Genomic DNA, 25,104 nt, shown 5'->3' on the forward strand with positions numbered 1-25,104 from the left:
CACCTTGGGTTATAATTCAATTAAAGAAAAACTATACTTTTTTACCTACAGAATGCCTTCCTGAAATTTTCTTGAAAATTTCAGGAGCTTTGACCCACGGACATGTGATGAGCACGACACAGATCTGTGGAGTCATCTATGTTGTAAATGGGCAGAGGGGAGCTGAGTCTCTTTGGTAGGGCAAGAAATTGGGAGCATGCTGCTGGAGTCCCACTGCGATGCTTGAAATGTGACGACAGATGAGGAATGTAGACTGACGTTGTGATGATAGTTTCCCCTGTATGTACAAATGATATGTGTGAACAAATGGGTGTACATCTTTCGATGTCCGCTATGTTCTCTCTCTTGGAAATATGTTTTCCTTCTTCAACCTCACGGTCAATTTTCAGGGATACTTCCTGCTGAGTTCTTCTGACAACTGCTCACAACAAGTCCATGGAGTTTTGTGCAAATCTGATCACAATTTTAGATACAGACTGCAGAGCAAAATGGGCCTAAAAGATCTGCTATTTTATATTTATATATATATATATATATATATATATATATATATATATATATATATATATATATATATATATATATATATATAAAAATATATATATATATATATATATATATATATATATATATATATATATATAGAGAGAGAGAGAGAGAGAGAGAGAGAGAGAGAGAGAGAGAGATACAAACACACAAGTATTACACCATAGCAGGATTATTGTTGTATACAATAAGACATGATGACACTAGAGCTTTGTTATTGCTCTGTCAAGGGCTAAAGCCTGTGAAAAGGGTCTGAGGTCTTTGGTATTTATGAGAGATGATGAAAGCTTAGTTAAACTTGATATGTTTTTCCATCCTGACATGGCATTTAATCAATGAAATCTTCAAAGCTATGTTGTAACTATTGTTAAACACATGACAACATGTTGTGGCGAGCCAGCAACTCCAAGTCACAGCTGGTTTCCAGGTGTAAGAACAGATAGGCTCATGTTGTCTGCTGGAGATAGCTAGTAGTAGCATCTGTGGCTCAAGCTCCACCTTGTTTATGTCTGTGAGTGAGGCTCTCTGAAGCACTCATGTAGGTCTGACACTATTGCTCTCCCTACTCCACAGAACAATAACTGAGCCTGGTAAATAAGTTCACATATACAGCTATCGTTAAGGAGGCAGGGAGTCGGATTCAAATAGATTCTCTTGAGATGCATTATGGGAAAAATAGGATCCAGTGCTTGGTCTCATGTCCCAAAAGTAATCAAATAATGAAGTCAGATTTCTGTGGCTTCAACTTTTCTTTCAACATGTCTGATATGAGTCTGTCAACTTTCTGGGCGTCTCCTGTCTCAGTTTAAATCCTAGTTTTATAAGGACATTTATTTTTAGGGGAGACCGGGATAGTTGTAGCATTTTTGACATTTCTGTCTCTAACTTTGAGCTCTTTCAACCTAGTGTCTCACCAATGGGGGTATGGCACTCCTGGGGTGCAAGCTTCATGGGCCCACTGATGACATGTCATCACTAAACCCATTTTTTTGAATATTACAACATACTCCGAGCAAGTTTGATACACTTGTCCCTTTATGCATTAGCGATGAGCTAGCTTGGCTTACAACTAATAGCTAAAACATGACCACAATCTATCTGAAAGAAGCCAAAAAGACACATGATCAACATGATGTGTGTTTGATGAGTTCAGCTGGGTGATCACAAAAGTAATGTGAGGGGGGAAAAAACAACCTTATTACCTCAAAATGATGTTTTCCCTCACAAATTTATCTTCAGGGTACTACTTCTTCACATATGGACTAAGGACTAAAAATGTGCTTGTTCAGAGTGCATCAGGTGAATACTTACTTGTTCCTGATTGGAGCAATTGTTCCAACTGTCCTGTCTTCCCTAGTCTTAAAGAAACCAAACCAATGTTGAAGTATGTTAGGACACTGAGGTGGACTGAAGTAATCGATACCTGATTGGACGCCATGTCTCCTTGTCCAGATGTCTGCACCCTGATGTGTTAATTGTAATAGTTTGAATGCCAAAGCTCTACTCTTCCAGTTACCTCATCATGAGTGTAATAGGACCTCCAAAGTGAATGGCAGCCTGCTGAGAGAAGATCTGGTGTAAAGACGACCCAGCCTGTCAAACACATTGTAAAAAGGATTACTTTAAGCTGGTGTTTGTGAGCGTACCTTGTTTGCAGTGTTTCCTCATGTCAGACGGATAATGAACTGGCTGTGATTGCTCGGGGCTGTAATAGGTCATCCATCATGCCTGAGCTGTAATGGTATTGTTGATGACACAATCCCATATTTTTCCTCTTATGTAATGCAGTTTATTAGAGGACGGTGACTCAGATTGAGTGTCATCATTGTCTGGAAGCAGGAACACTGATTCTATCACTGCTTTCTGTTCACCCAGTGCACATAGTGAGTTCAGTTTCCTCGGTCCTCACCACAATGATTAGAGACTCTAATGTTTAGCTGAAAATGCCAGACGGAAAACTCATCAGGACGATTGTGTTGGACATCTCCGCCTGTAGTAACCTGGTCCGTTATTACTTTCTTACCAAGCTGTAGAGCCACAGTCCAAACCACAACAGAAATGATAACCTAATCCTAAATCTTCCTGATTGTTTTGCAGGCATGTTTTTCTTAGCTAAAACAACACACATTGTGGCCCAAGTCTTTCAAACTCAGAATGGAGGCAGGGTCTAACGCTTCAAGATGCAGGGCTCCAACAGCAGCTGTGGTTTCCATGCTAACTCAGTCATTATAAGCCATTTAGCCACTGTAAATGAGAGCTGCCTGCCTCATACAGGAGCGGAAACAGTCCCCCTCCTCTTCCTCCCCATGTCTTTGATGTCAAACAGCAGGCCTAATCTGTCTTCTGAGGTGCAATTGATTAGTGGCTGGTCTTCACTTTCAGTCGCAGACCTCCTCCATCATACACACCCATTAAAGCTTGGACCATTGCAGAACTGTATCACTGGTAAAGGTGGAGGGGGCATGTGAGTCACACTTGTTGTTTTGGGTGGGTTTTTCCTCCTTGGAAACAAGTGAGTGACACTGACTTTCCCTCTTTTAATGGGATGGGATCATGCAGCTGCTGTCAAGTCTGCTGCGGATGTAAAATGTGATTTATGGCCTGTGTGGGACCCCACACGACAAATCCCGAAAAGTTTGAATTAAAAGATTTAGACTGGAGAATAAGAGACAGAATTGTGCATAGTGCTGATTGTTTAGCCACAGTTAGACACATTTGTTCTGTTTCACATGGAGGATTTCAGACTTTGGGTCTGTGCTCTACATCCTGGTTTGAAGCTCTATTTATGGCTCTGTCGGAAAAAAAGGTGATGTCATGTTTTCAGCCCTTTCTGCGGTTCCAGTTGTGGGATTATTACCAACACAGAGGCAAAAGTAGAGGCTGGATTTTTGAGTTTGAATCTTAATACTGTTATTTTTGGATTTACTTTTAGAAAGTGACAAGGGCAGCAGGTTTACTTTCATATGAAAATGTCTCTACAGATACTTTTGATGCTGGGAACACAAATCTGACGTCTGCGACACCAGGACTACAGCAGACCACATGCAGTCTCAGGTAAAGTCATTTACAATCATATTAAAGATCCTATTAGCAGTTTTTGGTCTTTCATGAAATGACAACTGATGCTTCCTCATGACCAACAAAAGCTGAGAAAAAAAAATGTTTGCATTCAAGTTTTAATGCCAGAAAAATTCTGCTTACACACATGTAGGATGAATTAACAGAGATAACAGCTGACACAAACCAAACGTTCACAGAAGCAAAAATCAGACAGATGAGTTAAATCCAGAGATAACTGTTTAGCATTAGCACTTAGCACAGGGTCTTTCCCATGACCCCTGGCTTCCACATTAAGGGGACCTAAGCACCTGATTCACACACAGAAGAGCTGGACTCGCAATCCTGGGTAGGGGGGAGTAAAAAAGATCACCATGGAGACCACAAGACCACTGCTAACCCTGTTGGACTTTGAGGTCGACATCCTTGGCCCCTTCCCCACCTCTTGGCCCCAGCTCCGCCCCCCCTGGCTGCAGAACAGGCAGACCGGCTGAATGGGGAGTTAATGGGCTCATAATGGTCCTCTCCTGTTTCAGAGCCCCCTCCATGCACCTTGAATGAGGCCTTTCTGCAGTTGTGGCAAGAGAGATGATGAAGTGGGAGGAAAATCACATCCCACTGCTCCTGCTTTAAATAAATTAGGGGCCTTTTCATCAGAGACCCCCTCCCTACTGAGGCCAGTTATTCTCTGGAGAATAGCAGGGCAGCTAACAAGTTCACATGACCTCCCCCTAGAGAGCAGTGTTTACGCAGGCCGACAGGACGACATGACGGGAGCAAAGTGCACACATTGTTTTTGTTCATCCATATTTCTCATTTCCTCCGTGTTCAGCACCGCACGGAACAGGTCGGGGATCAAAATGGCTCGGGGATTATCCTCTCCAGGGAGCCTGAAGTTTCCTCTGATCAGCAGCAGATCCTGACGTCTCCAGAGTTGACCCATGAAGTGGTCATCTCACCTGGGCTGCCCACACCTCCTCTCAGCCCTTTTCGCTCTACAGGGCTGCCATACACAGAGATGAAGGTATGCACAGTGACAGCCAGCAGGCTGGGTTTGTTACAGGGCTGAGGCAGAGGAGGAGTTTAGAAAACAAGTGCTCCTCCTTGTGGAAGAATGAGGAATCACAGGCTTTAAAGAGGTGTTTGGAAGTATCTGTTTCAGGTGATGATGTATGATTGTTCTTTTCTCAAGGTGACTGACGTGAATGGAAGTGGACCAACACCTCTGAGCTTTGGATCTTACTATGGCCCCTCTCAAACTCCAGGTAAGTTCACAGTCGTTTTATAATTAAATCTTAAAAAGATTCAATTTTTTTTAATTAATTGCTCTTCTTCGTGCCTTTTAATCGTGTTTTAATTATGTTTTTTTTTTTTTTAATCTTTTTTTTGTTGAATTTTACATGGAGTGTTTCTTGTGTCTCATGCTGGTCATGTAATTCATTTTAATTTGATTATTTAATTTCTCTGTACAGAACTTTGTGCGAGTGTATGCTTTTTAAGGGCTTAACAAATAAATTTGGATTAGATTGGATTGGATTGGATAAAAATGAAACAACAATGAAAAAGGTGCAAAAAGACAAAGAAAGACAAAGAAAAAAGAGAGGGAGCAAAGAACAACAACAAAAAAAATCCCCCTGAAAAGGTAAAATTGAAGTCAGAGAAGTAGTTAAAAGCTGAAGCAGTCTTCAAAAGTTGTCTCTGTAAATGTGTTTTATTGGGTAAGTGCCAGAAGATTAAATAAAAGTGTGAAAAATCTTTGAAATCGAAGCATTTGAATGAATGCATGTGGTGAACTGAAGAGAATGACAACGTTTAATGAAATAAACAAAAATCAGCTCATGCATGTAATTTATGAGGCTTCAGCTCATGTATGAGCATCTGTGTTAAAGGTTTAGGGGAGCTAATAATTATTATAGCAAGAATCCCCCAGATGTGTCTCTGTTCCCCTCCGCTCCATCAAGGCACCAGATCAGTCAGGTTTCCAGTCCAGTCAATAGCTGTGTCTCAAGTCACTCACTCCCATAAGTAAACTTACATGAAGCACACTGCGTTTAATCTTCAATTATCAATTATCACCCTGGTAGGTTGGAGCTTATACTCGACAATCCTACTTTTGATGGATACCAGAGCTGTGATGCATAAATTCACAATTAGGGCAGATCGAGCAGGACAGGAAGTCGTGCATGGAAACTGCCAAAAAACACAAACTGAGATTCAGAAGAAAACACAAGTGTCAAAAACAGATCATACAACCATGACTACAACCATACACGGACATAATGAGCTCAGCAAGCCAGGAGCCAACAGGTTTGAGGTTTTACAGTCAAACTTGAGTGAGGAAAAGCAAAGTGCTGGACTGACCGAGCATCTGGTGTGAGTTGACGAAAGAAGTTGACATGTGACAGAGTGGAGTGAGAGTGAATATTTTGACCATAAAGGTGTAAAAACGCCAAGAAAACATTCAAACTAGAGCATAATTATTACACAAGCTGGTGCTACAGCTCCTGCTAGTGGTTGGTGTCTGCACTACAATTTAGGCTCAGCATGTGACAAGCATCTGGGGTCAGTTGTAACCAAAATATTGAAAAAAGGTTAAATTAACCCACTACAAGCCTGGGTCAGGATGTTTAATTAAGCCCATCCTTGTATGGAGCCAGCACTTTGATTCTCAGCAGTTCCAGTAAAATAACGAACATTTTTTGGATGAAGTTTACCAAAACAAAACTTGCGACAGTATTTCAAATGCTGGTCAGTGTGTAATACTAGAGCAAGTACACAGTTGCCGTCAGTTATTTTGTCACCTCTTAGTGAAATTAAAATGGTTGTTTTTGTTTTATAGTGACGTAAGAGATTAAACTAAAATTTGGTCTAATTTGTGATGCATGTGTTATTTTTTTTAGTACATTCGTGTCAGACAACCGCATTTAATAAAAGCAGTAAATCATTAATGATTCTGTATGACTGTGTTGTCTATTAGCAGGAAGACTATCCAATGGCATCCAAAGCTCTTCCACGTTACCCCGCAGCTGGACCCCCAGCAGAGAGGAGCGGCTCATCAAGTTCTCAGGAATCGGCCCTGTGGATGAAACTGGGATGCCCATCGCCTCCAGATCAGTAAGACAACGTCACTGAAAGACTTCTTTCACCTTACAGAGCCTGTGCCTTACACTGATGTGAGTTGACGTTTTGATCTTCTCGCTACACCCAGTGAGCTGTTCTCACAAAGATCTGTTTACCTCCTGCACCCTGCCCTCTTTTTCTTTAACCAGAGTGTGAACAAACCCAGGGACTGGTACAAGAGCATGTTCAGACAGATCCACAAGAAGCCAGAGGGTAAGCACGCTCCTCCTCCTCCTCCTCTCCTTACAAACACACAGCAGCAGAGAGAATTCCTCTGTCAGCGTAAGGTACCTCTGAGGTGATCCAGCAAACAGATTATTGCAGGGGGAAAATAAGACATGATGAAAGAGCCCTTAAGTCTTATGTCATGTCTACTTAATAGCTCTGACTATAATCCAGCCTCTTATCTCAGCCCCTCAATCCTAAATCTAGCTCCTTATTTGTCTCCATCACGTGTTGCGTAATAGGCAAACATTCCCTGTTATTTGAGTTGTTAATGACACCGTCAGAGACAGCAGGTTTCAGTGGATTGTTCTGGATCCGTTTTATTTTCTTGAAATACCTGAAATTCTTTGCGAGTGATGTGACTTCTTAGGAGATGTTTCACAGCTATGTAATTTCCTGAGGTGCTGATAATAATCTACAGAGGAACAAAGACAGGGTTTTAATGGTTCTGAGGAATCCTACATTTAGTTACAGTAACATGAATAATACTATAATGTCAATTCAATAAAGCAATTTGATAACTTCTGGATTATTATCCATGATCTGTTAACATAGTGGAAGGAAGCAATTCTTAACAGTCTTTCTTCTTTCTTTCTTTCTTTCTTTCTTTCTTTCTTTCTTTCTTTCTTTCTTTTTTTCTTTTAAACCTGATGATATCAGTATGTGAATCCACAGTTGTTTCTTTAAAGCTATTGTTAGAAGTTTTGTACGTTAAGAAACAGATGAATTATAATAACATCCCTTTAAGACTAACATAAGTAAACCAGACTATCAGCAATAAGAATACGATTTGTAAAAGCACATTTTGAAGTCTGTATCAGACAGTTTAAAGTTGGTAGGATGATTTTTGTCAGCAAATCATACTTACACATATGCGGGACAAGAGAAGACAAGGGATAAAGCTTTGTGGGGTCCCTGGGTTCAACACAAAATATATGTATTACTGTGACTTTTTAAAAAAAGAAAAGAAATAAGAAAAAGGACAAAAATGTCTAAAATTGCCACAACAAAACCAGTGCAAACTATATAGAAAATAATACTTCAACCCACACATACAACAAGAAAGATTTAGTGTTTTCTTAAAAAAAAAAAAAAAAAAAAAAAAGGATACATCAGTGATAAAGTCTGACAGTTTGTCTGTTGTGTTTTTCGTTTACCAGAGCTAGAGGAGGATTCAGAGCGGTGGTCATCTGAACGTAAGTTATTTTACCAACCTCTACACTACTCTCCTGTCCAGTTACATAACCAGACTGTACCTAAGACTGATCTACTCTGACCTGTAGGACTCCAGTTATCCGCCAACACAGAAGAAAATAATGAAGCAGACAAGAATCTGTTCAGACTGACACCCTACGGAGCTCTGCCCGACTGGTGAGTTGTGTTTGATGTTTCTGTTTCAGGGTCAGGAGGGTTACTTTGATTACACCAGCCTGCACACATCCAGCTGCCAGGCACATACAGGCAGATTTATGATTTATCACTTTTACACCTCTAGGCCATTTAATAAAGTCGTGAATCAACACGAGCTGCATTTTTTTCCACTTTGGTAAGAAGATTAATGTAACAGACATTTATCGTGAACATACACACACAGTGAGGAAGGTACGCGTTTTGCTTCAAGCAGAGTCTCACCTCTGTGTTATCTTATAAAGTTACTACAGCAGGCACCCAGTTAGCTTGTTTTAGCACAAGTAGTGAAAACAGGGTAAATGAGTTTGATTATGCCTCAAATATCTAATACACAAGATTAAAGGTGTAAATTAATGAGTTTGACAGTTTATACTTACCTGAGCTGTTTCCTTCTGTCTTCACCAAACAAAATTAAGCTAGCAGTAATTTTCTGGCTTTCTGGATCGATTTTTTCCGTCTTTTCAGTTAAAATGTACATATTTTCTAATTTTATATAAAGTTTTGAGAGCTTCTGAGCAGTCAACTGTCTGTTTTTCATGCTTGGAGAAGCTAGCTGTAGTGTTGTGTTTATTAGCATAAGTTAATCAGTGACAGTTAGCTTAGTTTAAACGAAGCTAGCTGTCTCTAGCTTTATTTGTAGGCAGTTTGGCTTTAAACTTTATAATCTTACTCTCTACAAATACAGTTGATTCTTAGGGTAAATGTAAAATGTAATAAGCCTTGAAGTGTATTTTTGTTTCACAATTTTGGTGAGTTTTTGGACAGCACTGGCTGCCCTTACAAAAAAGAAGCATACTTCAAGTTCATTTTATTAAGTATTCTGAAGTAGAGGTAAAGTGTATTTTTTACAGCAAATGTACTAATATTAATACATTAGTAGTTTATTTACCAGTGTATTTTTTCAATACTTATTGGGACTAAATTGGCCCATTATAGTTTAAAAAAGTATACTATGAGTATTTTTTTAGGTTAAAAGAGGTAAACTTCGAGTACACTACTAGTTTGTATTCAAGTTTTATCGTGTACTGCAAGTATACTACAACGAAACTCACACATATACTTTAAATTTACTAGTTATATACTTCTAGCACACTTTTCAGTCTATGAAAGTTTACTGTGAAGTGTACTGCTGGTACGCTTTAAGTCCACTAATTATATGATAGTAGTCTACTTTTAGTTCATAAAAGTATACTTAGAGAATACTAAAAGTATGTTGTCAAGTTAAGAGTAGTAAACTTTGAGTACACAGCTAGGTCATATTAAAGTTTTATTTGGTACTGCAACAATACTACAAGTATTCTGCAAGTATACAATTTATAAACTTCCAAACTACTTTGTAGTCTATGAAACTGCACTCTTAAGTATACTTCAAGTCTCAATATAGTAGAAAAAAAAAAAAAATCAATACGCTGCTAGTTTAAAAGTTTTTAAACTGTAAGTATACTCTGAAGTTCTTCTTAAGTGAATTTAACATCATACTTATATTTGAGGGTTTTTTTAATTGTTTTCAAACCTAAAAATAAAAGAATAGAATAAGCACAGAATAGAAGAGGCACAGCTACAACCCAAATTCACTTGAACGTTAGGCATGTAAGTTTGAGTACTTACTATACTTTTCCTTTGTATGTCTTGATCAAAAGGTTAAGTATATGCCAAATACACAGACTTTTCCTTATACTTCTTAGTTAAAGCCAAGTATACTTAGACTTCCTTTATACTTTTAACTATAGGCTAAGTATACTTAGACTTTTAAATATACTTTTAAGTATAACCTAAGTATGCTTACGCATTACTTTGTTAAGTATACCTGGGATAAGTACATCGAAAGTAAACTGAAAGTGTACTGTCTTGAAAATAAGTATACTAATATCATACTTTAATAAACTTCTTTTTTGTAAGGGTGCTGTCCCTCATATGCAGTAAAAGAAGCTAGCTATAAACATGCCAGCTCAATGTATGCTGTATAAAATAAAATTTAATTAACTGTAGTTTCATTTCATTTAGTAGCCTAGTAAAAGCCAGGTAAAAAACAAAATAAGAAAAAATCAAATAAGACCAGACATTAATTCTTGATAGGAAAGTTCATCTTCAATACATGGCAAAGGTAGGCAGATAAAAAGTTAATGTTTTTCTCTTGCCTTGATTATGTCATCAGATAAGCTTTGCAGCTGATGTCTGAAGTGAATACCAACCCAAACTGCAGGCCAAGAGCAGCCCAGGGAAAACTTGTGGCACAGACAAGTTAGGATTTGTTGCTACAGGCTCTCACAATGAAACCATGATTAAGTTGCTGTCCGTGGTGTCTGTGTCTGTGTGCTTTGTGTGTGTGTGCTGGGGTGTTGTGTTTCAGGAGTGAGGATGTAGATAAGCTATCAGACCCAGGAAAGCAGCAGCCTCAACCCAAAAGCATATTCGACTTTGAGCCTGGAAAGAGCAGCACTTCAGAGAGCCACAGCCAGGTACGAGCTCACAACGACACAAAACTAGGCTGTGATTTCACTCTGATACCTGCAGAAATAAATGTTCCTGCAGGATTCTTTAACCTCCACATTCGACCAGTACTGCTGTCGGCTCTAATCTCTGGGATTCCTCGTGTTGTCTTGCACTGTTTTCCCATAGCAGGTCTTAAGAACAGGTTTGAGGATAGGCACCTTTTCTTCGAGGATTAGCATCATGTTTCACCTTCTCACGCGAGGACACTTATGAATGTGGTCTTTCTGCTGCTTCCCACCACAATTGCTCACTTTTCTCTCATTCAGAGGATCCAGAAAGGCTTCGAGCTTTTATATATTACCCTTTTCAGACAAGAAAAGGCAGGATTTAACTGTTTGTGTTGGTGTTTAACAGAGATTCAATGATTTACAAGCCTGTGTAGCTGACACTTGACTCCTGTTTATTTATCCCAGGGGCTGTGATTTATTGTCTTGTGTATTACTTACTTTCCAGCAGCTTTTATAACAGAGTGTGCAGTCGTTTGTATGTGTCTCTGTGTTTAAAAGCCCCTGGTGTGTTACGTGGTGTCGCCTCTAAGTTGTTTTCATTTTCAGCGGCTCTTGTAACAATGTCCCAGATCTGGTGCAAATTGTGTCTTATGTCTGCGCCTGTAAAGAAAAGGAATCTTTGTTTCCACTCCCCCATGGGAGCAGAGGTGTCTTGTGATCCGTATTATGGTCTTAACCTCTTGTGGTGTTTAATGGCTCACAGCATGCAGACTTATTTTATTTCCTCTACATGACAGCAGCCTATGTTGGATCCTCTAGACGGAGTTTGGAAAAGCAGCACATAGACCATATCAGGTGCTCTGCTTCCTCTCAGTGACAGTACAGTCTGGGATTGTAGTGAGGAAGACTCCCAGCTGAGGGGACGGATTTGGCGTTCACAGAGACACTTCCAGCCAAGGTTACACAGACAAAAATGCAAAAAGGGACAGGGTGCCTGAGGTTCCCACAAGCAGCGCCTTATAAAGCAATGCTGGATAGAATCAGCTGTTTGTGAGGTGTTTTGTTTCTGTAAGGAGAAGTTGAAAGCAGCATTACTGGCTAATGCAATCAGTTGCTCTAATATGGATGAAAGAAACATCCAGAGATGAAAGAGACATCCAGCCTGTGTCCAGCTTCTGTTTGACAAGCTGTTGTTGTAGTATTGATAACATGAACAAAATCAACATGAAGGCTATAAAACAAACTTTAGTTGTGTGTTTCTTTCCTTCACCAGGCTCATTTACCACAGAAGAAACAACCTGAGAAACCAAAGTCTTCGATCGAGGTAAGCTACCCTGACATTTTTTCATTCCTTACCCCTTTCACATCACTGAGGTCAAGAAAACAAGCAGTACTAATGGACACCGTTAGTTCCAAAAGTCAAGTTTTTAGTCCACTGTTTTAATTTTGCCCTTCATACTCCACCGCGGCTCAACCTCAGGCCAGTCTGGTCTCTGAGCTGAGCCAGTTTGAGGCCGAGCTTGACTCGGACATCCAGGGTCTGGAGAGGAAACTTTCCCAGAAGAAGCAGCATCGAGGCCGGGGTGAGGTACTGAGCCCCCGTCTTGACTGTGTCTGCCCAAGCATCCCCCCCCCTCCCTTCCTCTTCACAGAGACGTAGCAGAATCCTCACCCACCCTCACCCTTTCACCTTTACTGAAATCTGAGTGAGAACCCCCCCTGCTTGCTAGCTTTAACCTCGAATGTTCCTCTGTGAGGTAGATGAAGTCCTGGAATCTTCCACCTGCATGGCACTTTGGATTGATCTGTTGTTATACACCTGCCTGCAAACTCCTCCCCCACACCAGGAAATGCTCATTTTGCTGTAAAAAAAAAAAAAAAAAGTTTTGTGATCATTTTTCTCCAAATCAGTTTTTTTGATTATGCTGATGTGCAGTCCCACAGTGCTTGTGTCACCTGAATAACATCCTGTGAAATATGTGATTGAGTCTCCTCTCCTGCCTGGTTCTTGTGTTAAATCTGCTTCATCTCCTATGATTTGTCTGAAATCACTGACAGCTCAGACAGACCGTGAGTGGTGCTGTTGTTTGTTTTGTAGCCTGAGGAGGATAGGACCCTGGGGATTTCTTGCTCCTTTGGGAGTGGTCAGCACCTCCACTTTGTCTGAGTTGTTGTGAGATTTCCTCTGAGCTGTGAGATACAGTGAGCTGCAGGGAGCAAACTGTGTGTAACTGCTCACTCTGCTTTCAGGAGGCCAGGAGCAGGGAAACAGTGAGTGCTGCAAGGACTGGGACTACAAATTACAGGTCAGTGACTACAAAGAGAGCAATGAGGGACATGAAATGAAAGATGGCAATTTTTACTGACCATACAAGTTCGATTTACACTCGTAGATGATTTGCTGCAAGAATTTTCAAAGTGATATTCCTAACAATTAGAATATCCCTCAAACATACTAATTCACTGAAAATAGATGGTTTCTAGCCTTTAATAACTTCTACGACAAATCTGTTGCACTGTTTTCTTTTCATAACAGCGATCTTGTTGTTCAGCAGGACTTAAAGTGACCTGATGTGTGGACCGCAGAGGTTAATGTAGGGTCAGTCATCACGTAACAGACCTCCTCTGAGCCCAACACCCAGCCTCTTAATCCACTTTTATCTTGCTTCATCAAGTGGGAGTAACTTTACGACATTTCTTCCTGCTGTCGTTTTTTTTCATTCAGTAAAATGCAGTGCTGTGATTGGACAGCACAGCCATTAAAACTCTGCATGGTACCTTTTCTGAATCCCACTCAGGTCACTCTCTGTTAGGAAGCTGTTGAACTTTAACAAGCTGAGGTCCAGGCTGCGTTCCACATTTCTCATCGTGTGTGTCACTCTCTCCAGCAGGATAGGAGGATTCTCACCGTTGTTTGCTAAGCTGAGTTCACAGGTTTTGACCTTTCCTGGCAGGGTGGGATGAGGGGCTTTCTTTTAAAGAGCCTGTTGCTAAGGACGGGTGGAATCAAACAGCAAAATAGACTTTTTTTCTCACTACAGCTTCCTGTTATGTCGACTAGCTGTTATATGTACTCCAGCTGTAACTGCTGGAATACGACCAACTCTGACTGGAAATATGCAAATGAGTTCAGAGGAAGTAGACAGATTTTTCTGGATAATTGTAGCTTTAAACTTTATCAAAACCAGATTTTCAGCTCAAGGATAACACCATGAGGTATGCAGTCATGATCGGTTTGTCCATTTAGTGGTCACATTAACTGTCTCATCACTGTCTGGTGTTTGAAGCACTTACAAGCTGCTGTGTCCGGATGTGTTGCACTGTAAATCTGCAGGAAAAAGCCACATATACACACATAAACAAGGGCCAAAGCATTGTTTGCATTACACAGTGTGTGTTTTATAGTCTTTTGATGTCATTAGAGCAGTAATGTTCAACCTGTGAGCTGTGCCCCCCCGGTGAGCTGTGCCCCCCCGGTGGGCTGCGAAGGTATTGCGAGTGGGTCACCAAATAATTTCCTAAATAGTATGTTTTTTGTGAGGGTGTGTGTATGTTAACCTTGGAGAGCAGACGGACCTGCCTGATTCAGTTTCTGAACTCCTGCAGGTCCATCTTGCCAGGCTCCAATGACCAACGATTTCACTCGGCTAAATTCAAACCGGCCCAATCAGGGAAGAGAGGCGGGAGCTGTGGGAGCAGACGTGACGTCAGCAGACTTTCGTACTTGTCAGCGTTCCTTTGATTCTTAAGTTAAATTTATAAAAACGGAAGCTGTCGTCTAACGCCTTTTTCACAGCTGTTTCACGTGATTCAGTAGTTGTTCATCTATTGTTTCTGATGCATCGGCTCACATAAGCTACGTCATACCGTGGCTCGATGTGGATTGGTCCGTGGTGAGTGTGTTAATCAGAACGGTCGTCCAATCACCAGCTGCTGATTTTTTTTAAAGTCCCGCCTCTGAAAACAAATCGGAAGAGCTGCTACCCAGATGGACTTGTGAAATATTTCCGTGGCGGATATATGAAACTGTTCGTCTGGCGTGTCAGGTTATGCGTGTGTACCGGGTGCGGGAATATACTGCCCTATCAGCTGTCCAACAAAATTCGAGACTCTTCAAAAAGACACAGGGCTCGCTTTTTCTGAACTTAACTTGAGGTTAAACCATAGACTGTATAATTAATGGACTTAGTCTCCCGAGTTGTCACTCGTCTGTTCACTGAAATGGACTTTTGAAACAAATCGGCTATAGCGACCATATTAGAGATGACGGGGGGCTTCAAGTACAGCCATAGGGCGCTCGTCAATCACATGGGCTGAGCTGTGCCTCTGATTGGTTGAGCTTGGGATCGTAATATCCTTTAAACTATCGATAGATAGAAAAAAATTCCTTCCCGTTCAGTGTGTGCCGACAGTGGAATTAGTGACTCAGACAGGAGACGTTTTTTGAACCAGGCTGTAAATAGGTTAATTTCTGCTTTGTAAACATTTTTTGTGGCTTGGTGTGTATGCGACTTTTGGTACTTCCGGTCCCCAAGTGGACACTCGAGAAACAGCAGATTTTAACACTTCCACATTGTCTCTTTTTCTTAGACTGGAGGTTGCCTCTTCTGTTGAACAAATCACTGTAAAACTGAGAAATTAATAAGAAACAAATTAGTACAAAGCACTAACTACCCATGTGAATGTAAAAAGTTATAATAACAAAATAAAAGAAACTTCTGTTGAAATGTGCATTTACTGACAGACAATAGGACTCACGAAAAGACACATTATTAATTCACGTGAAGTACTCTGTGTAGCATTCTCTGAAGAGAAGCAAACACAAGACCAAGCAAGCAGACACGTCAAAGATTGCCTATTGAAAGGAGAGCGTTAAGAGTGCTCACTAACACACTACTTGTGAAAACCAAAACGAATAAAGAGTGGTCACTCTGACACTTTTTCTGAACCAAACTGAAAAATGCTTCAAAGTTGGCACAGGGAGTGTATTTATAAAAAAATAAAAATATAAAGCACAATCTTTTAATTGTTAAAACTCAGTTATGTCTAAAATGTCCAACTTTTTAGCTTTGAACTTTTATATGACCATACCACTCTGCAATGGGACAGCATATCAGAATTCAGTCCTTTATGGTCAATCTTAAATTTAAAAAAGTGCTCTGAGAATTAACTGTACAGCCTCTGTAATTATGGGATCAGAGGTGGGCTGCTAAATTTTTGAGACTTTAAAGTGGGCTCTGAGTTGGAAAAGGTTGGGAACCACTGCTTTAGGGACGATTATGCCTGGTCATGAGGCACTGTGAAGAAATTAAAGTGTGTAAATGAATAAAAAAGAGCAATGTAAGAGTGAGAACAGCCTGTGCAACAAATGTGAAAGAGGGTAGGATAGTGTATACACACTTTTGTGTCTAACCTACTCATCTACTGCTCTGTTCATACATTTCATGGCTATTATGGATAAGGAAATAACATGTATACTTTCTTGTTTTCAGCAGTCCAGCTCCGAAGCAGCCTGTCCATCACTTTACTGGCACCTCACCCTCCACCTTTGCTCCCACATATGGTAAGCATGGATTTCCTGCACCTACAGCACAAATGAACTTAATGTATTTCCCCCCATTTTCCTCTGTCTCCATCAGTAACCTCTCTATAAGCTGATTGTGCTTCCCACTGAGAATAAATCTGCTCTCGGTGAGCAGGCTGCTCATTGAGTCAGCCTTGGTACTTTTGATGGTAGCTGTTAGTAATCTAATATATTCTGAAGGTCTCATGATTCTCTTTCATTCAGCTCTGGTATTTCATTTCAAAAGAGGCTGCCGGTGTGAACATGGAGAGCTTTCACAGCTTTTTTTTTCCTCCAGCGGGATCAGCTGGAGATGGGTGGGGAGGAAGCCCACAAAAAAAGGAAGTGGAGCTCGGAAGACCTGATTAAAGATTAGCTTCATCCAATTGTTTTCCTGGAAATTAGTGCAGCGAGCCAGCACGAAACACTTAAAGACACTTTTTATGTTCAGGCTTTAATTGCTTTTTCCATTGCACACAAAAAAACATGCTGAACAAAAGAGTGCATGTTTCAGACTCCATACAAATTGTTTTGCCTTTTCTTTCTTTCACAGTAGAACGTCTTTCGCCTGCAAATGAAACCATGGAGCTCCCGCCTAAGAAAGAAGAGAAAAAGGTACGTTTCTTTGACTCTTTTTACCTAATAAGGCTGCAAAATTGTTTCCCAACCCATTTTGTAATGTGGTTTTGAGTGCTGGCATGTTTCTTTAGTTGTCTAAGTTCATTTGGAATCACATAATAGCTGAATCTGTGCAAAATCTCCTCAAAACTGAATGGCATGTTGGTTTTTCCCCAGATGAAAGCAGCACGTGCCAAGTTTAACTTCCAGGCTCAGTCCCCAAAGTGAGTTACGGTGTGAGCTAATATAATAAATATGCCATTCCTTTGCTTGAGTTCTAACAATTCAACAAGTTACATTAATGTACTTTTTAACATCATTCTGAAACATTGGAAACATGTGTCTTCATTATCAGCTCAGCTTTCTCTACCTGTCTAAATTATCCTACTTTTCCTTTTCTCCAGGGAGCTAACGCTGCAGAAAGGTGACATTGTGTACATCCACAGGCAGGTGGATGCAAACTGGTTTGAAGGAGAACATCATGGTAGAGCTGGGATTTTCCCCACAACCTATGTGGAGGTAAATTCCTCCTTTGTCTGATATTTGATGCTCTTTCTTTCTACATTTTTGCTCCTTGTTTCACAATATTTCATATTGCTTCAAAACTTTGGTTTTTGTCCTTCACAGATCCTGCCTCCCACGGAGAAGCCGACACCGATTAAGTCTCCTACTTTACAGGTTTTAGACTACGGAGAAGCTGTGGCATTGTTCAACTTCAACGCTGACTTACCTGTTGAGCTTTCTTTTCGTAAAGTGAGTGCTGAGTGTGGTTGGTTCCTCTTTTATTTTTTTTAGCTAACATACACTTAGTTTTTTGTTTCGAAAATGCATCAGTTTGTTGTCTGGTACCACACCCCTGTCTAAAAACTGTCTAAGAAGCAACCAGCAGCTGGTCGGTTTAGCTTAGCACGAAGGTAAAAAAAAAATAAAATAAAATAAAAAAGGTATCAAAAGGCAGAAAAAGTTTACTAAGGTATGTTGATGTTAACACATATACAAATCCAAGCTACAAAAAAATAAAAAACTTGAACAAAAGACTCTTGAGATATGAGTTAAGAGATAGAACAATTAGTTAATAAGATCATACTAAAAAAGAAAGAAATTTCTCTGTTAAGACCCATTTAAGTTCCCCTTACGTGCAAAAACGTGTCTGTCGTTTTCAGACGGTTACCTACCATTAATGCTCTCATACTTCCATGTGCCATTTACGTTGGTATTGCTGTCAACCAATACATCCACCAGGGGGCAGCCCAGAGTCAAAGGTTTATGACAACAGCAAACTCAAAAAACAAACACAGTGACAGTGGAGGAGGTATTGCTAATGTACCGCTTGCATAAAAGACAGAAACAGAGGCAGCGTGTGAGAGGTGGTTGTTGGTGAAGCAGTTAAGTCCCGAAACATAAAGTTCTGGAAACGTGCAGAAACACGGACAACATGAACACAAAGCACAGGCAGTAAGTTCTGTGCGCATCAGGATTGGTATCTATCGTTGAGCATAAATGGGCCTTTAAAGTTACTTAGAAACATTAAAACAGATTATAATCACGAACTTTAGAGTGTGACAACCGCAATATTACTTTTTTATTTATTTAATTTATTTTATTTTTTAGTTGTTTTATTTATATGTATTTATTTATTATTATTATTATTATTATTATTATTATTATTATTATTATTATTATTATTTTCCTTGCATATGATTGATTTTATCTTTTATTTATTTATTTATTCTTTATTTATTGTTATTAGTATTATTTTTATATATATTTATATATTATTTATTTATGTATTATCTTATTTTAGTGTTTCTAGTTTGTTTTTGTTTTTTGTTTTTTTTTATATTCATGTTTATGTTGTTTAAGAGAAAATGTTTGTTCTTTTATTTAACGTATTCACCCTGTTTTTCTGTTGAAAATTAATAAAAACATTGTTCAAAAAAAAAGTAAAAAAAACAGATTATAATCCCTATTTGCTGTTTGTATGCAGTTAAAAGAAGTTCACACACTCCTCATATTGTTTCAGGAGAACTAACAAATAACGTCTTAATAACATTTATTAATCTCTGTAACAATAACTGTTGAGCTTTACTTTCTCATTTTTCCTCTTCAGGGTGAGGTCATCAATATCACCCGGCGTGTTGACGAGAAGTGGTTAGAGGGACGGATCACAGGGACCAGCCGAAGCGGCATCTTTCCAGCCAGCTACGTCCAGGTCAACAAGATGCCCCGCACCAAATACTCCACAGACGACTACTCACCTGGCCCCTTGTCTCCTGTTTCCCCTGGACCCCAGAGTCCAGGACGTCCTCTCCACTCACCCTGCCCTCGCTCACCACTCTCCCCCTTCACCCCCACCTCCCTGAGCCCCAAACCCGGTCACTCCCCACAAAACCCGTCCTCACCTGTACCTTTCAGCGTCCCAGCTTCACAGTCACGCTCCCCTACCCAGACACCTGTATCCAAAGAACCAGCCAATCGGTGGCCTCACAGCACCTCCAAAACTGTTTCACCCACCAACCTGAACAGCCACTGGGCAGGGACACACTCCGCTAACCCCAGCTCCAACAATCGTGTGGTTTCACCGTCCAGTCAGGCGTCAGCAACTGCACACAAAGCTGGAGCGTCCACAGCCAACACCCCCAGATACACTGACCCTGCTCAGGTCTGCTCTCACTTCCTGTCTGCTCTGTCCTCACTGTGCAGACACTGTTTGTGTAGAGAGGAGGGTCATTCATCATTCTTGATTTCATAACGTCTGACATGAGGTTTTCCTTCTCCTCCAGGGTGCAATACCAAACCAGTCTGCTCCACACGTCAACTCCCTGCCACACACAGCAGCGCCAAACAGCCCCGGATCTGTGGCGCAGCACCAACCGTACGTCTGAGTGTTTTGATTTGTTCACATTGCTGCAGTGCAGACAAAGATTTGGTAAACCTGTGGCTCAGACTGTTTGTTATTCTGTTTTAGATATAAAGCTGTTTACAACTACAAACCACAGAATTCAGACGAGCTGGAGCTCAGAGAAGGAGACATTGTTCAAGTGATGGAGAAATGTGATGACGGCTGGTTTGTAGGTAAGATATAAATAATTTATTTCACAATTATGCTTTATTTATCTTTGCTGCAGATGGTTCTATAAAGTGTTTTTTCTTTCTGTGGTGAAATCATGATCCAAAACACTTATTGTGTCTGTTAAAAGGATGTTATATCAATCTCAATTATTTTCATACTTTAAGGTGGTGATTTACTTTTTTTTCCACACTTATCAAAACATTCAGGTAGCCCACTGTCCTTCATTACAATTACATCTAGTTACTTTCTGAGAGCTAGCTACTGATAATAAATCAGAATTCACAAAGTTTTGTGATGAGTCTAGTTTAATATTTTTCATAACTACAGAGTGGTACATTACCTCATCACTCTGACTCCTCCAAAAAGTTTCCAGAAAAGAGAAACAAAGTGTATAATGGAAGCGCATCTCCATCTTTATCACACTGGATGAGGCCTCATGGGAAATGCATTTTTAATCCTTGAAAAAGCTCCACTTTCATCTTCAGAGGTCTCCAGAAACAACACATAAACATGAAAACTCCTCATTGTGTCTTGAAAGGATCCATGATTTTGAAGTGTATCCTGAAAGTGAAGTTTAGAGTCTTAATGACCATCCCAGACTGCACAGCATAAAACAATTATTTTACAACATTTCATCCAACAAAACAACATTTTTGAGGTGACAAAAGTATTTCCTTTTGCTTGTGGCGATACCTCAACATTCAGCTGTGTTAGTCCCCCCTCTGGTGGACACCATGCTTCATTGCAGATGCAGTTTTTTTTTAGTTTAAGCATCTCTACGTCTGATTGGTTGTCCCTGCATTATATGAAGTGTGGTCTTTTCTCTTCTGCAGGTACGTCAGAACGGACTCGTGCTTTTGGAACGTTTCCAGGGAATTACGTGGCACCAGTTTGACCTCCTCACTTCCTGCCTGCCCACAAACACCTGGACTCACAAGAGACCAAACAGTCACTTAAAATCACTCCAACAGACCCTGCACTGACACCGCAGCATTTCCTCATCACGTCCACCCACTACACTCTGAAGTGAATTAGCCAGATAGCATGTTCATGGGTGAAGGCAGGGACATGGAAGTGGTTTTTCACCTCACCTCCCTGCATGAAAGCATGAGTGTGCGTCTTCCACTGAGAGCTGTGGAGAGTGTTTTCACACACACCACATTAAAGGAAGGAATGAATGCTGATGATACTGTTTCAGATGCAAAGAATGGGCTGTTTTGTTCCACAACTGTTTGCAGATGTTGGAAATTTGCATTCCTTCCCAGTGAACCGCTCAAATCCTAAGTGATACAGTGTGATCCTTTATTCGTTTTTTTTTTTTTTTTTTTACCACCACAAAACCACTGCTGACAGTTTTTGAATTAAAATGGCACATTTTTTCCTGGCATTTCAATGGATTAACATTTTCTTCAACTATCTTCCTCAGATTTTCTTTCAGATCTGTGAAAATACTCCAGACAAGTTTGAGGAGGCAACATGAACATCTGTAGAAATGTGCTGAAAGTGAAGCACATTGAGGGCTCAAACATGTCAGGTTAAGTTTACTGCCTTTTATTAGACTATACAGAAAAGGAGCAAAAGTAATGAATGCATGTCGTGTTTTTTAAAGCTTTTTTTTTTTGATTATTTGTCCCGTTAAAGCCATGAAGTGAAACGCCAAAGGTGAAAGAAAATGTCCTGCTGTATTATAAAATGCTTTGATCTGATTTTACAACTTCTGTCAATCTGATCTGATAAATGTCTCAACGGCCAATATTCAGTATCTGAATCATGTTTGAAAGTATTTGAAGTTCTGCTGTATGTGCCAAATTAAACATTTTTGTGCAATCTGATCTTTAAAATCCTCCACTGAACAAAAACACCTGACTTTATATCAGCTATATTTGCTACTACTGCTTTAACCATGTTTTCTCTGTGCACCTGATTAACACTTTAACAGTATTTCTAAAACCACTGAAATGTTTTTCTGCTTTAGTTCAGCTCTTATCAGCTGTGGCATTTCTAAGTCTGATAATGAAACTCCTATCATGAAGTCTTCATGCAATTTCATAGTATATATCTACGTTTTCGCTGTAAAAATGAATCGTAGTAGACATAGGAGATGATTGTACAGATTGTAACCTTTTAAAATTGAAAGTATAATATATATTTGCTTACAAAACAATGTATCTTATGTATGGTACGCATTTTTTTAAAGCAATTAAACTTTACAGAGTGAGTCTGAGGGAGTTGTGTGTTCCTGTCTTCTTTTGTTGAATGCTTTTCAGATTTTATGTCAGTAAGCAGGGTGATAATATCTTCGGTTTGACTTCAGCTGACTGGTATTTTCTCTGAATCTGGCAAATTTTCACACTTATAAAAATGGTTCGTAACAATTAAATGAATAAAATAAAACACAATCTTATGGAAACCAATATATATATATTTTAAATTCTAAACAAATGTAAAAATTAAATCTTTTTTATCAGTTTAAAAAAGAAGAAGAAATGTATAAGTTTTAGACACATTACAACTTTAACTGAAGGTTTCAGACTGTTTTCCAATTTCATCCTTTATTATGTAGGCCTGCCACTCAAAACTTTAAGCAAAAAAAAATCAAAGAACCAAGATACAAGTCTTTTTTTTAGATTATTTTAGTAAATTTTCAAATTTTCTATTATAGTGAAGACAATACATTTTTTCAAGATGTTGTTATTCTTTGAGATGCATAATTAGCTCCTCTTTCTATACATCTGAAACAATCTGTTACAACAGCCCTACACGACACTTGATGATAAATAGTTTTTCTCGAGCCTTTTCTAACGTATCTATTGCTACACAGGAAAGGTACAGTACTAAATAACATTACATGTGTTGATTATCTATCTATTTACAAACCTGAAGGGCAGGGTGTTATTAAAAACCTCTCTGAACATATTTTAGTCCAGTGAAACACAAGCATGTTCAGTTCAGGAGCAGTTTTCTAAAATATGAATGTATATGGTTATACATATCTACTAGAATATATTAAACTTTACAGGTATAGTTTGTAAAGCAGAAACAAGTAACGTAGAGTTTAGGTTTGTCACACAAATGTTTCAATGATCCAGTGTTTAAAATTTGAAACAAACAATTTTTCATCATCTTATATTTGACGTCACATGGTGGATAAAACACACCTGCTATTATTCCACTCAGCCATGTTTCTTTTTCAAAACCCACACAACAAGAAAATCTATTAAAAGAAGATTAGTCAGAAGAGATGCAGTGAGTCACTAAAGTCATTGATGTCATGGGAGTGTCAGGACAACATTTTGTAATTTTCCTTCATTGTGAAATCTCATGTTGTTTTAAGAGGTTGATCCGGTCACGTGAAAAGTCAGCAGGTCTTAATTTAAGGTAAAGGTTCAGAAACTCTGAAACATGAGCCTTTTATGATATTCTACATTATTTGGAGGGAGAAACTCTTCCAGGGCTTTTTTAAAGAAGAGATCAATTCATAAACAATGAAGCAGTTGATCTCTCTAGTCTTTTGTCCTTAAGTGGAATAATTTGTTGTATTTGTTTTGGATAATTTAAATCTAATTGGTTTAGCTCTGTTTTTTATACATACTTTATTCATTACAAGGCATACAAGTTGTGGATGTGTCTGCATACAGTCAGAGGAATTAACATTATTGAGAGGGAGAGAAGAAAAAGACAATGTTTTTATGCCAGGCCCAGGAGGAAGAAGACAAAATTTACATAAAGTTTTTTTTTTTTTTTTTTTTTTTTTTTTTTTTAAACATATTAAGGGCTGTTACAGTTTTGATCTGATTTTAAGATAATTCAACTGAATGGATGTTTATCTGAGCTCATTACTGAATGTTATGAAGTTTTTTTTCCTGTAGATTTACATTCATGGGTATTTCGAATTGTGCCTTTATTTAAAAAAAAAGAAACAACAAATTTTTCTTTGTATGTTAATCTATGCCAAACTTCCAGGTAAATAAAATCTGTGGATGAGCTGGCTCTCACAGCTCTTCCTCGCGCTGCCAGGAGGTGGCGCGCGCACCTAAAACCCCATGCAGCTCGTGCTGGGATAAATGGCTCAATTATCGCCGCTGCACCCTCTTCTTCTCCTCCCTCCTCCCCCTCTCTGATGCATGCGACACGCCCCGTGCTGCTGGCTCTGTCAAAAGCTTTTATTTTGGTAATAGCACATGGCAGCGCGAGCCCATTTCAGTGATAGCAGTGCGCGCGAAGCCGCAGGTAGTGTCCATCCGTGACCCTAAACACACCTGAAACAACAAGAGAAAGGACTAACAGCTCCTAAATATCGCTTAAGTGTTTCTGTTCTGGTGGACAGGGGTCGAAAACAGCTTTTTGGGCAGTTTTTGGTCAGTGAAGTGTTACCTGCTGACTCCTGGGTGTGTGCTCCGCGCTCTGTCGAGGAGAGATTAAACAGGTGAAGACACCTTAAACCAACCTGCACTAACCTTGGTAAGTAAAAAAGTTTTTATACAGTGTTTCCACGTGCATGAACTGACTTTGTTGACTGATAAAGAAGTTAGTTGGAGCTGATAAATCTATCTCAGCTCTTGTGGTTTAGTATGTTTGTTTATCTGCGGAGTAAAGCACATTCTTTTAGCTCTTTGATTTTTGTTAAATCTCATTGTCATATTTGTGTTTGAAACTGGTCTGTTGAGTTGTTTTATGGCAGTTTATGTGATTTATTAAAGGTTTATTGTTGTCTCTAAACCCTGGAGACTCCTAACTGTTCATAAACTGTGTGGGAACGTCAGAGAAAGCTGTTGGGCTTTGTTAGATTATGATTGATGCCAAGTATGTGAGCAGTTAAAGAGTGCAGCTCCCACATATAAGCTGTTTTGGCTAATGGTGCGTGGACCAGTGGAAATTGAAAGTCAGACTAACTGAGTAGAGACTTTCAGCCCACACAGAGAGACGGTTTCCACCCTGACAGTGTATCTGCAGTGAGGAGGGCAGGTATTTTGCACATTAAAGCAGTCAAGGTGATTTGTGGAGGGGCTGGACCAGGTGCGACCTCAGGAAGTGTTCAGTGTTTCTGTGGC

The 25,104-nt window shown here is 39.6% G+C and overlaps 2 protein-coding genes across 11 annotated transcripts in view; both read left to right on the forward strand.

The window, feature by feature from the left end:
• Positions 1-22,272, forward strand: part of sorbs3 (sorbin and SH3 domain containing 3) — a 31,565-nt gene extending 9,293 nt beyond the window's left edge. For 2 of the 10 annotated variants that reach the window (XM_074671276.1, XM_074671274.1), the window contains exons 2-21: positions 3,528-3,600; positions 4,436-4,627; positions 4,796-4,868; positions 6,581-6,717; positions 6,873-6,936; positions 8,109-8,144; positions 8,232-8,319; positions 10,709-10,817; positions 12,073-12,123; positions 12,280-12,387; positions 13,050-13,105; positions 16,292-16,362; positions 16,916-16,977; positions 17,158-17,204; positions 17,385-17,499; positions 17,608-17,733; positions 19,091-19,642; positions 19,764-19,855; positions 19,949-20,055; positions 20,887-22,272. In XM_074671276.1, coding sequence (XP_074527377.1) covers positions 3,589-3,600; positions 4,436-4,627; positions 4,796-4,868; positions 6,581-6,717; positions 6,873-6,936; positions 8,109-8,144; positions 8,232-8,319; positions 10,709-10,817; positions 12,073-12,123; positions 12,280-12,387; positions 13,050-13,105; positions 16,292-16,362; positions 16,916-16,977; positions 17,158-17,204; positions 17,385-17,499; positions 17,608-17,733; positions 19,091-19,642; positions 19,764-19,855; positions 19,949-20,055; positions 20,887-20,948 — 2,160 coding nt within the window. In that variant the 5' untranslated portion in view covers positions 3,528-3,588 and the 3' untranslated portion in view covers positions 20,949-22,272. The remainder of the gene's footprint in view (positions 1-3,527; positions 3,601-4,435; positions 4,628-4,795; positions 4,869-6,580; positions 6,718-6,872; positions 6,937-8,108; positions 8,145-8,231; positions 8,320-10,708; positions 10,818-12,072; positions 12,124-12,279; positions 12,388-13,049; positions 13,106-16,291; positions 16,363-16,915; positions 16,978-17,157; positions 17,205-17,384; positions 17,500-17,607; positions 17,734-19,090; positions 19,643-19,763; positions 19,856-19,948; positions 20,056-20,886) is intronic. The other 8 variants (XM_074671281.1, XM_074671284.1, XM_074671279.1 and 5 more) reach the window with 8 other exon arrangements.
• Positions 22,273-24,209: 1,937 nt separating this feature from the next.
• pdlim2 (PDZ and LIM domain 2 (mystique)) overlaps positions 24,210-25,104 on the forward strand; it is a 47,874-nt gene continuing 46,979 nt past the window's right edge. The window contains exon 1 of the mRNA XM_074669276.1: positions 24,210-24,514. The gene's annotated coding sequence lies outside the window, so the exon portion shown is untranslated. The remainder of the gene's footprint in view (positions 24,515-25,104) is intronic.

Source organism: Halichoeres trimaculatus, unplaced genomic scaffold, assembly GCF_033239565.1.
Source record: "Halichoeres trimaculatus isolate MK-OKI-2021-1 unplaced genomic scaffold, fHalTri1.1 fHalTri1_scaffold_5, whole genome shotgun sequence".
Classification (NCBI taxonomy): domain Eukaryota; kingdom Metazoa; phylum Chordata; class Actinopteri; order Labriformes; family Labridae; genus Halichoeres; species Halichoeres trimaculatus.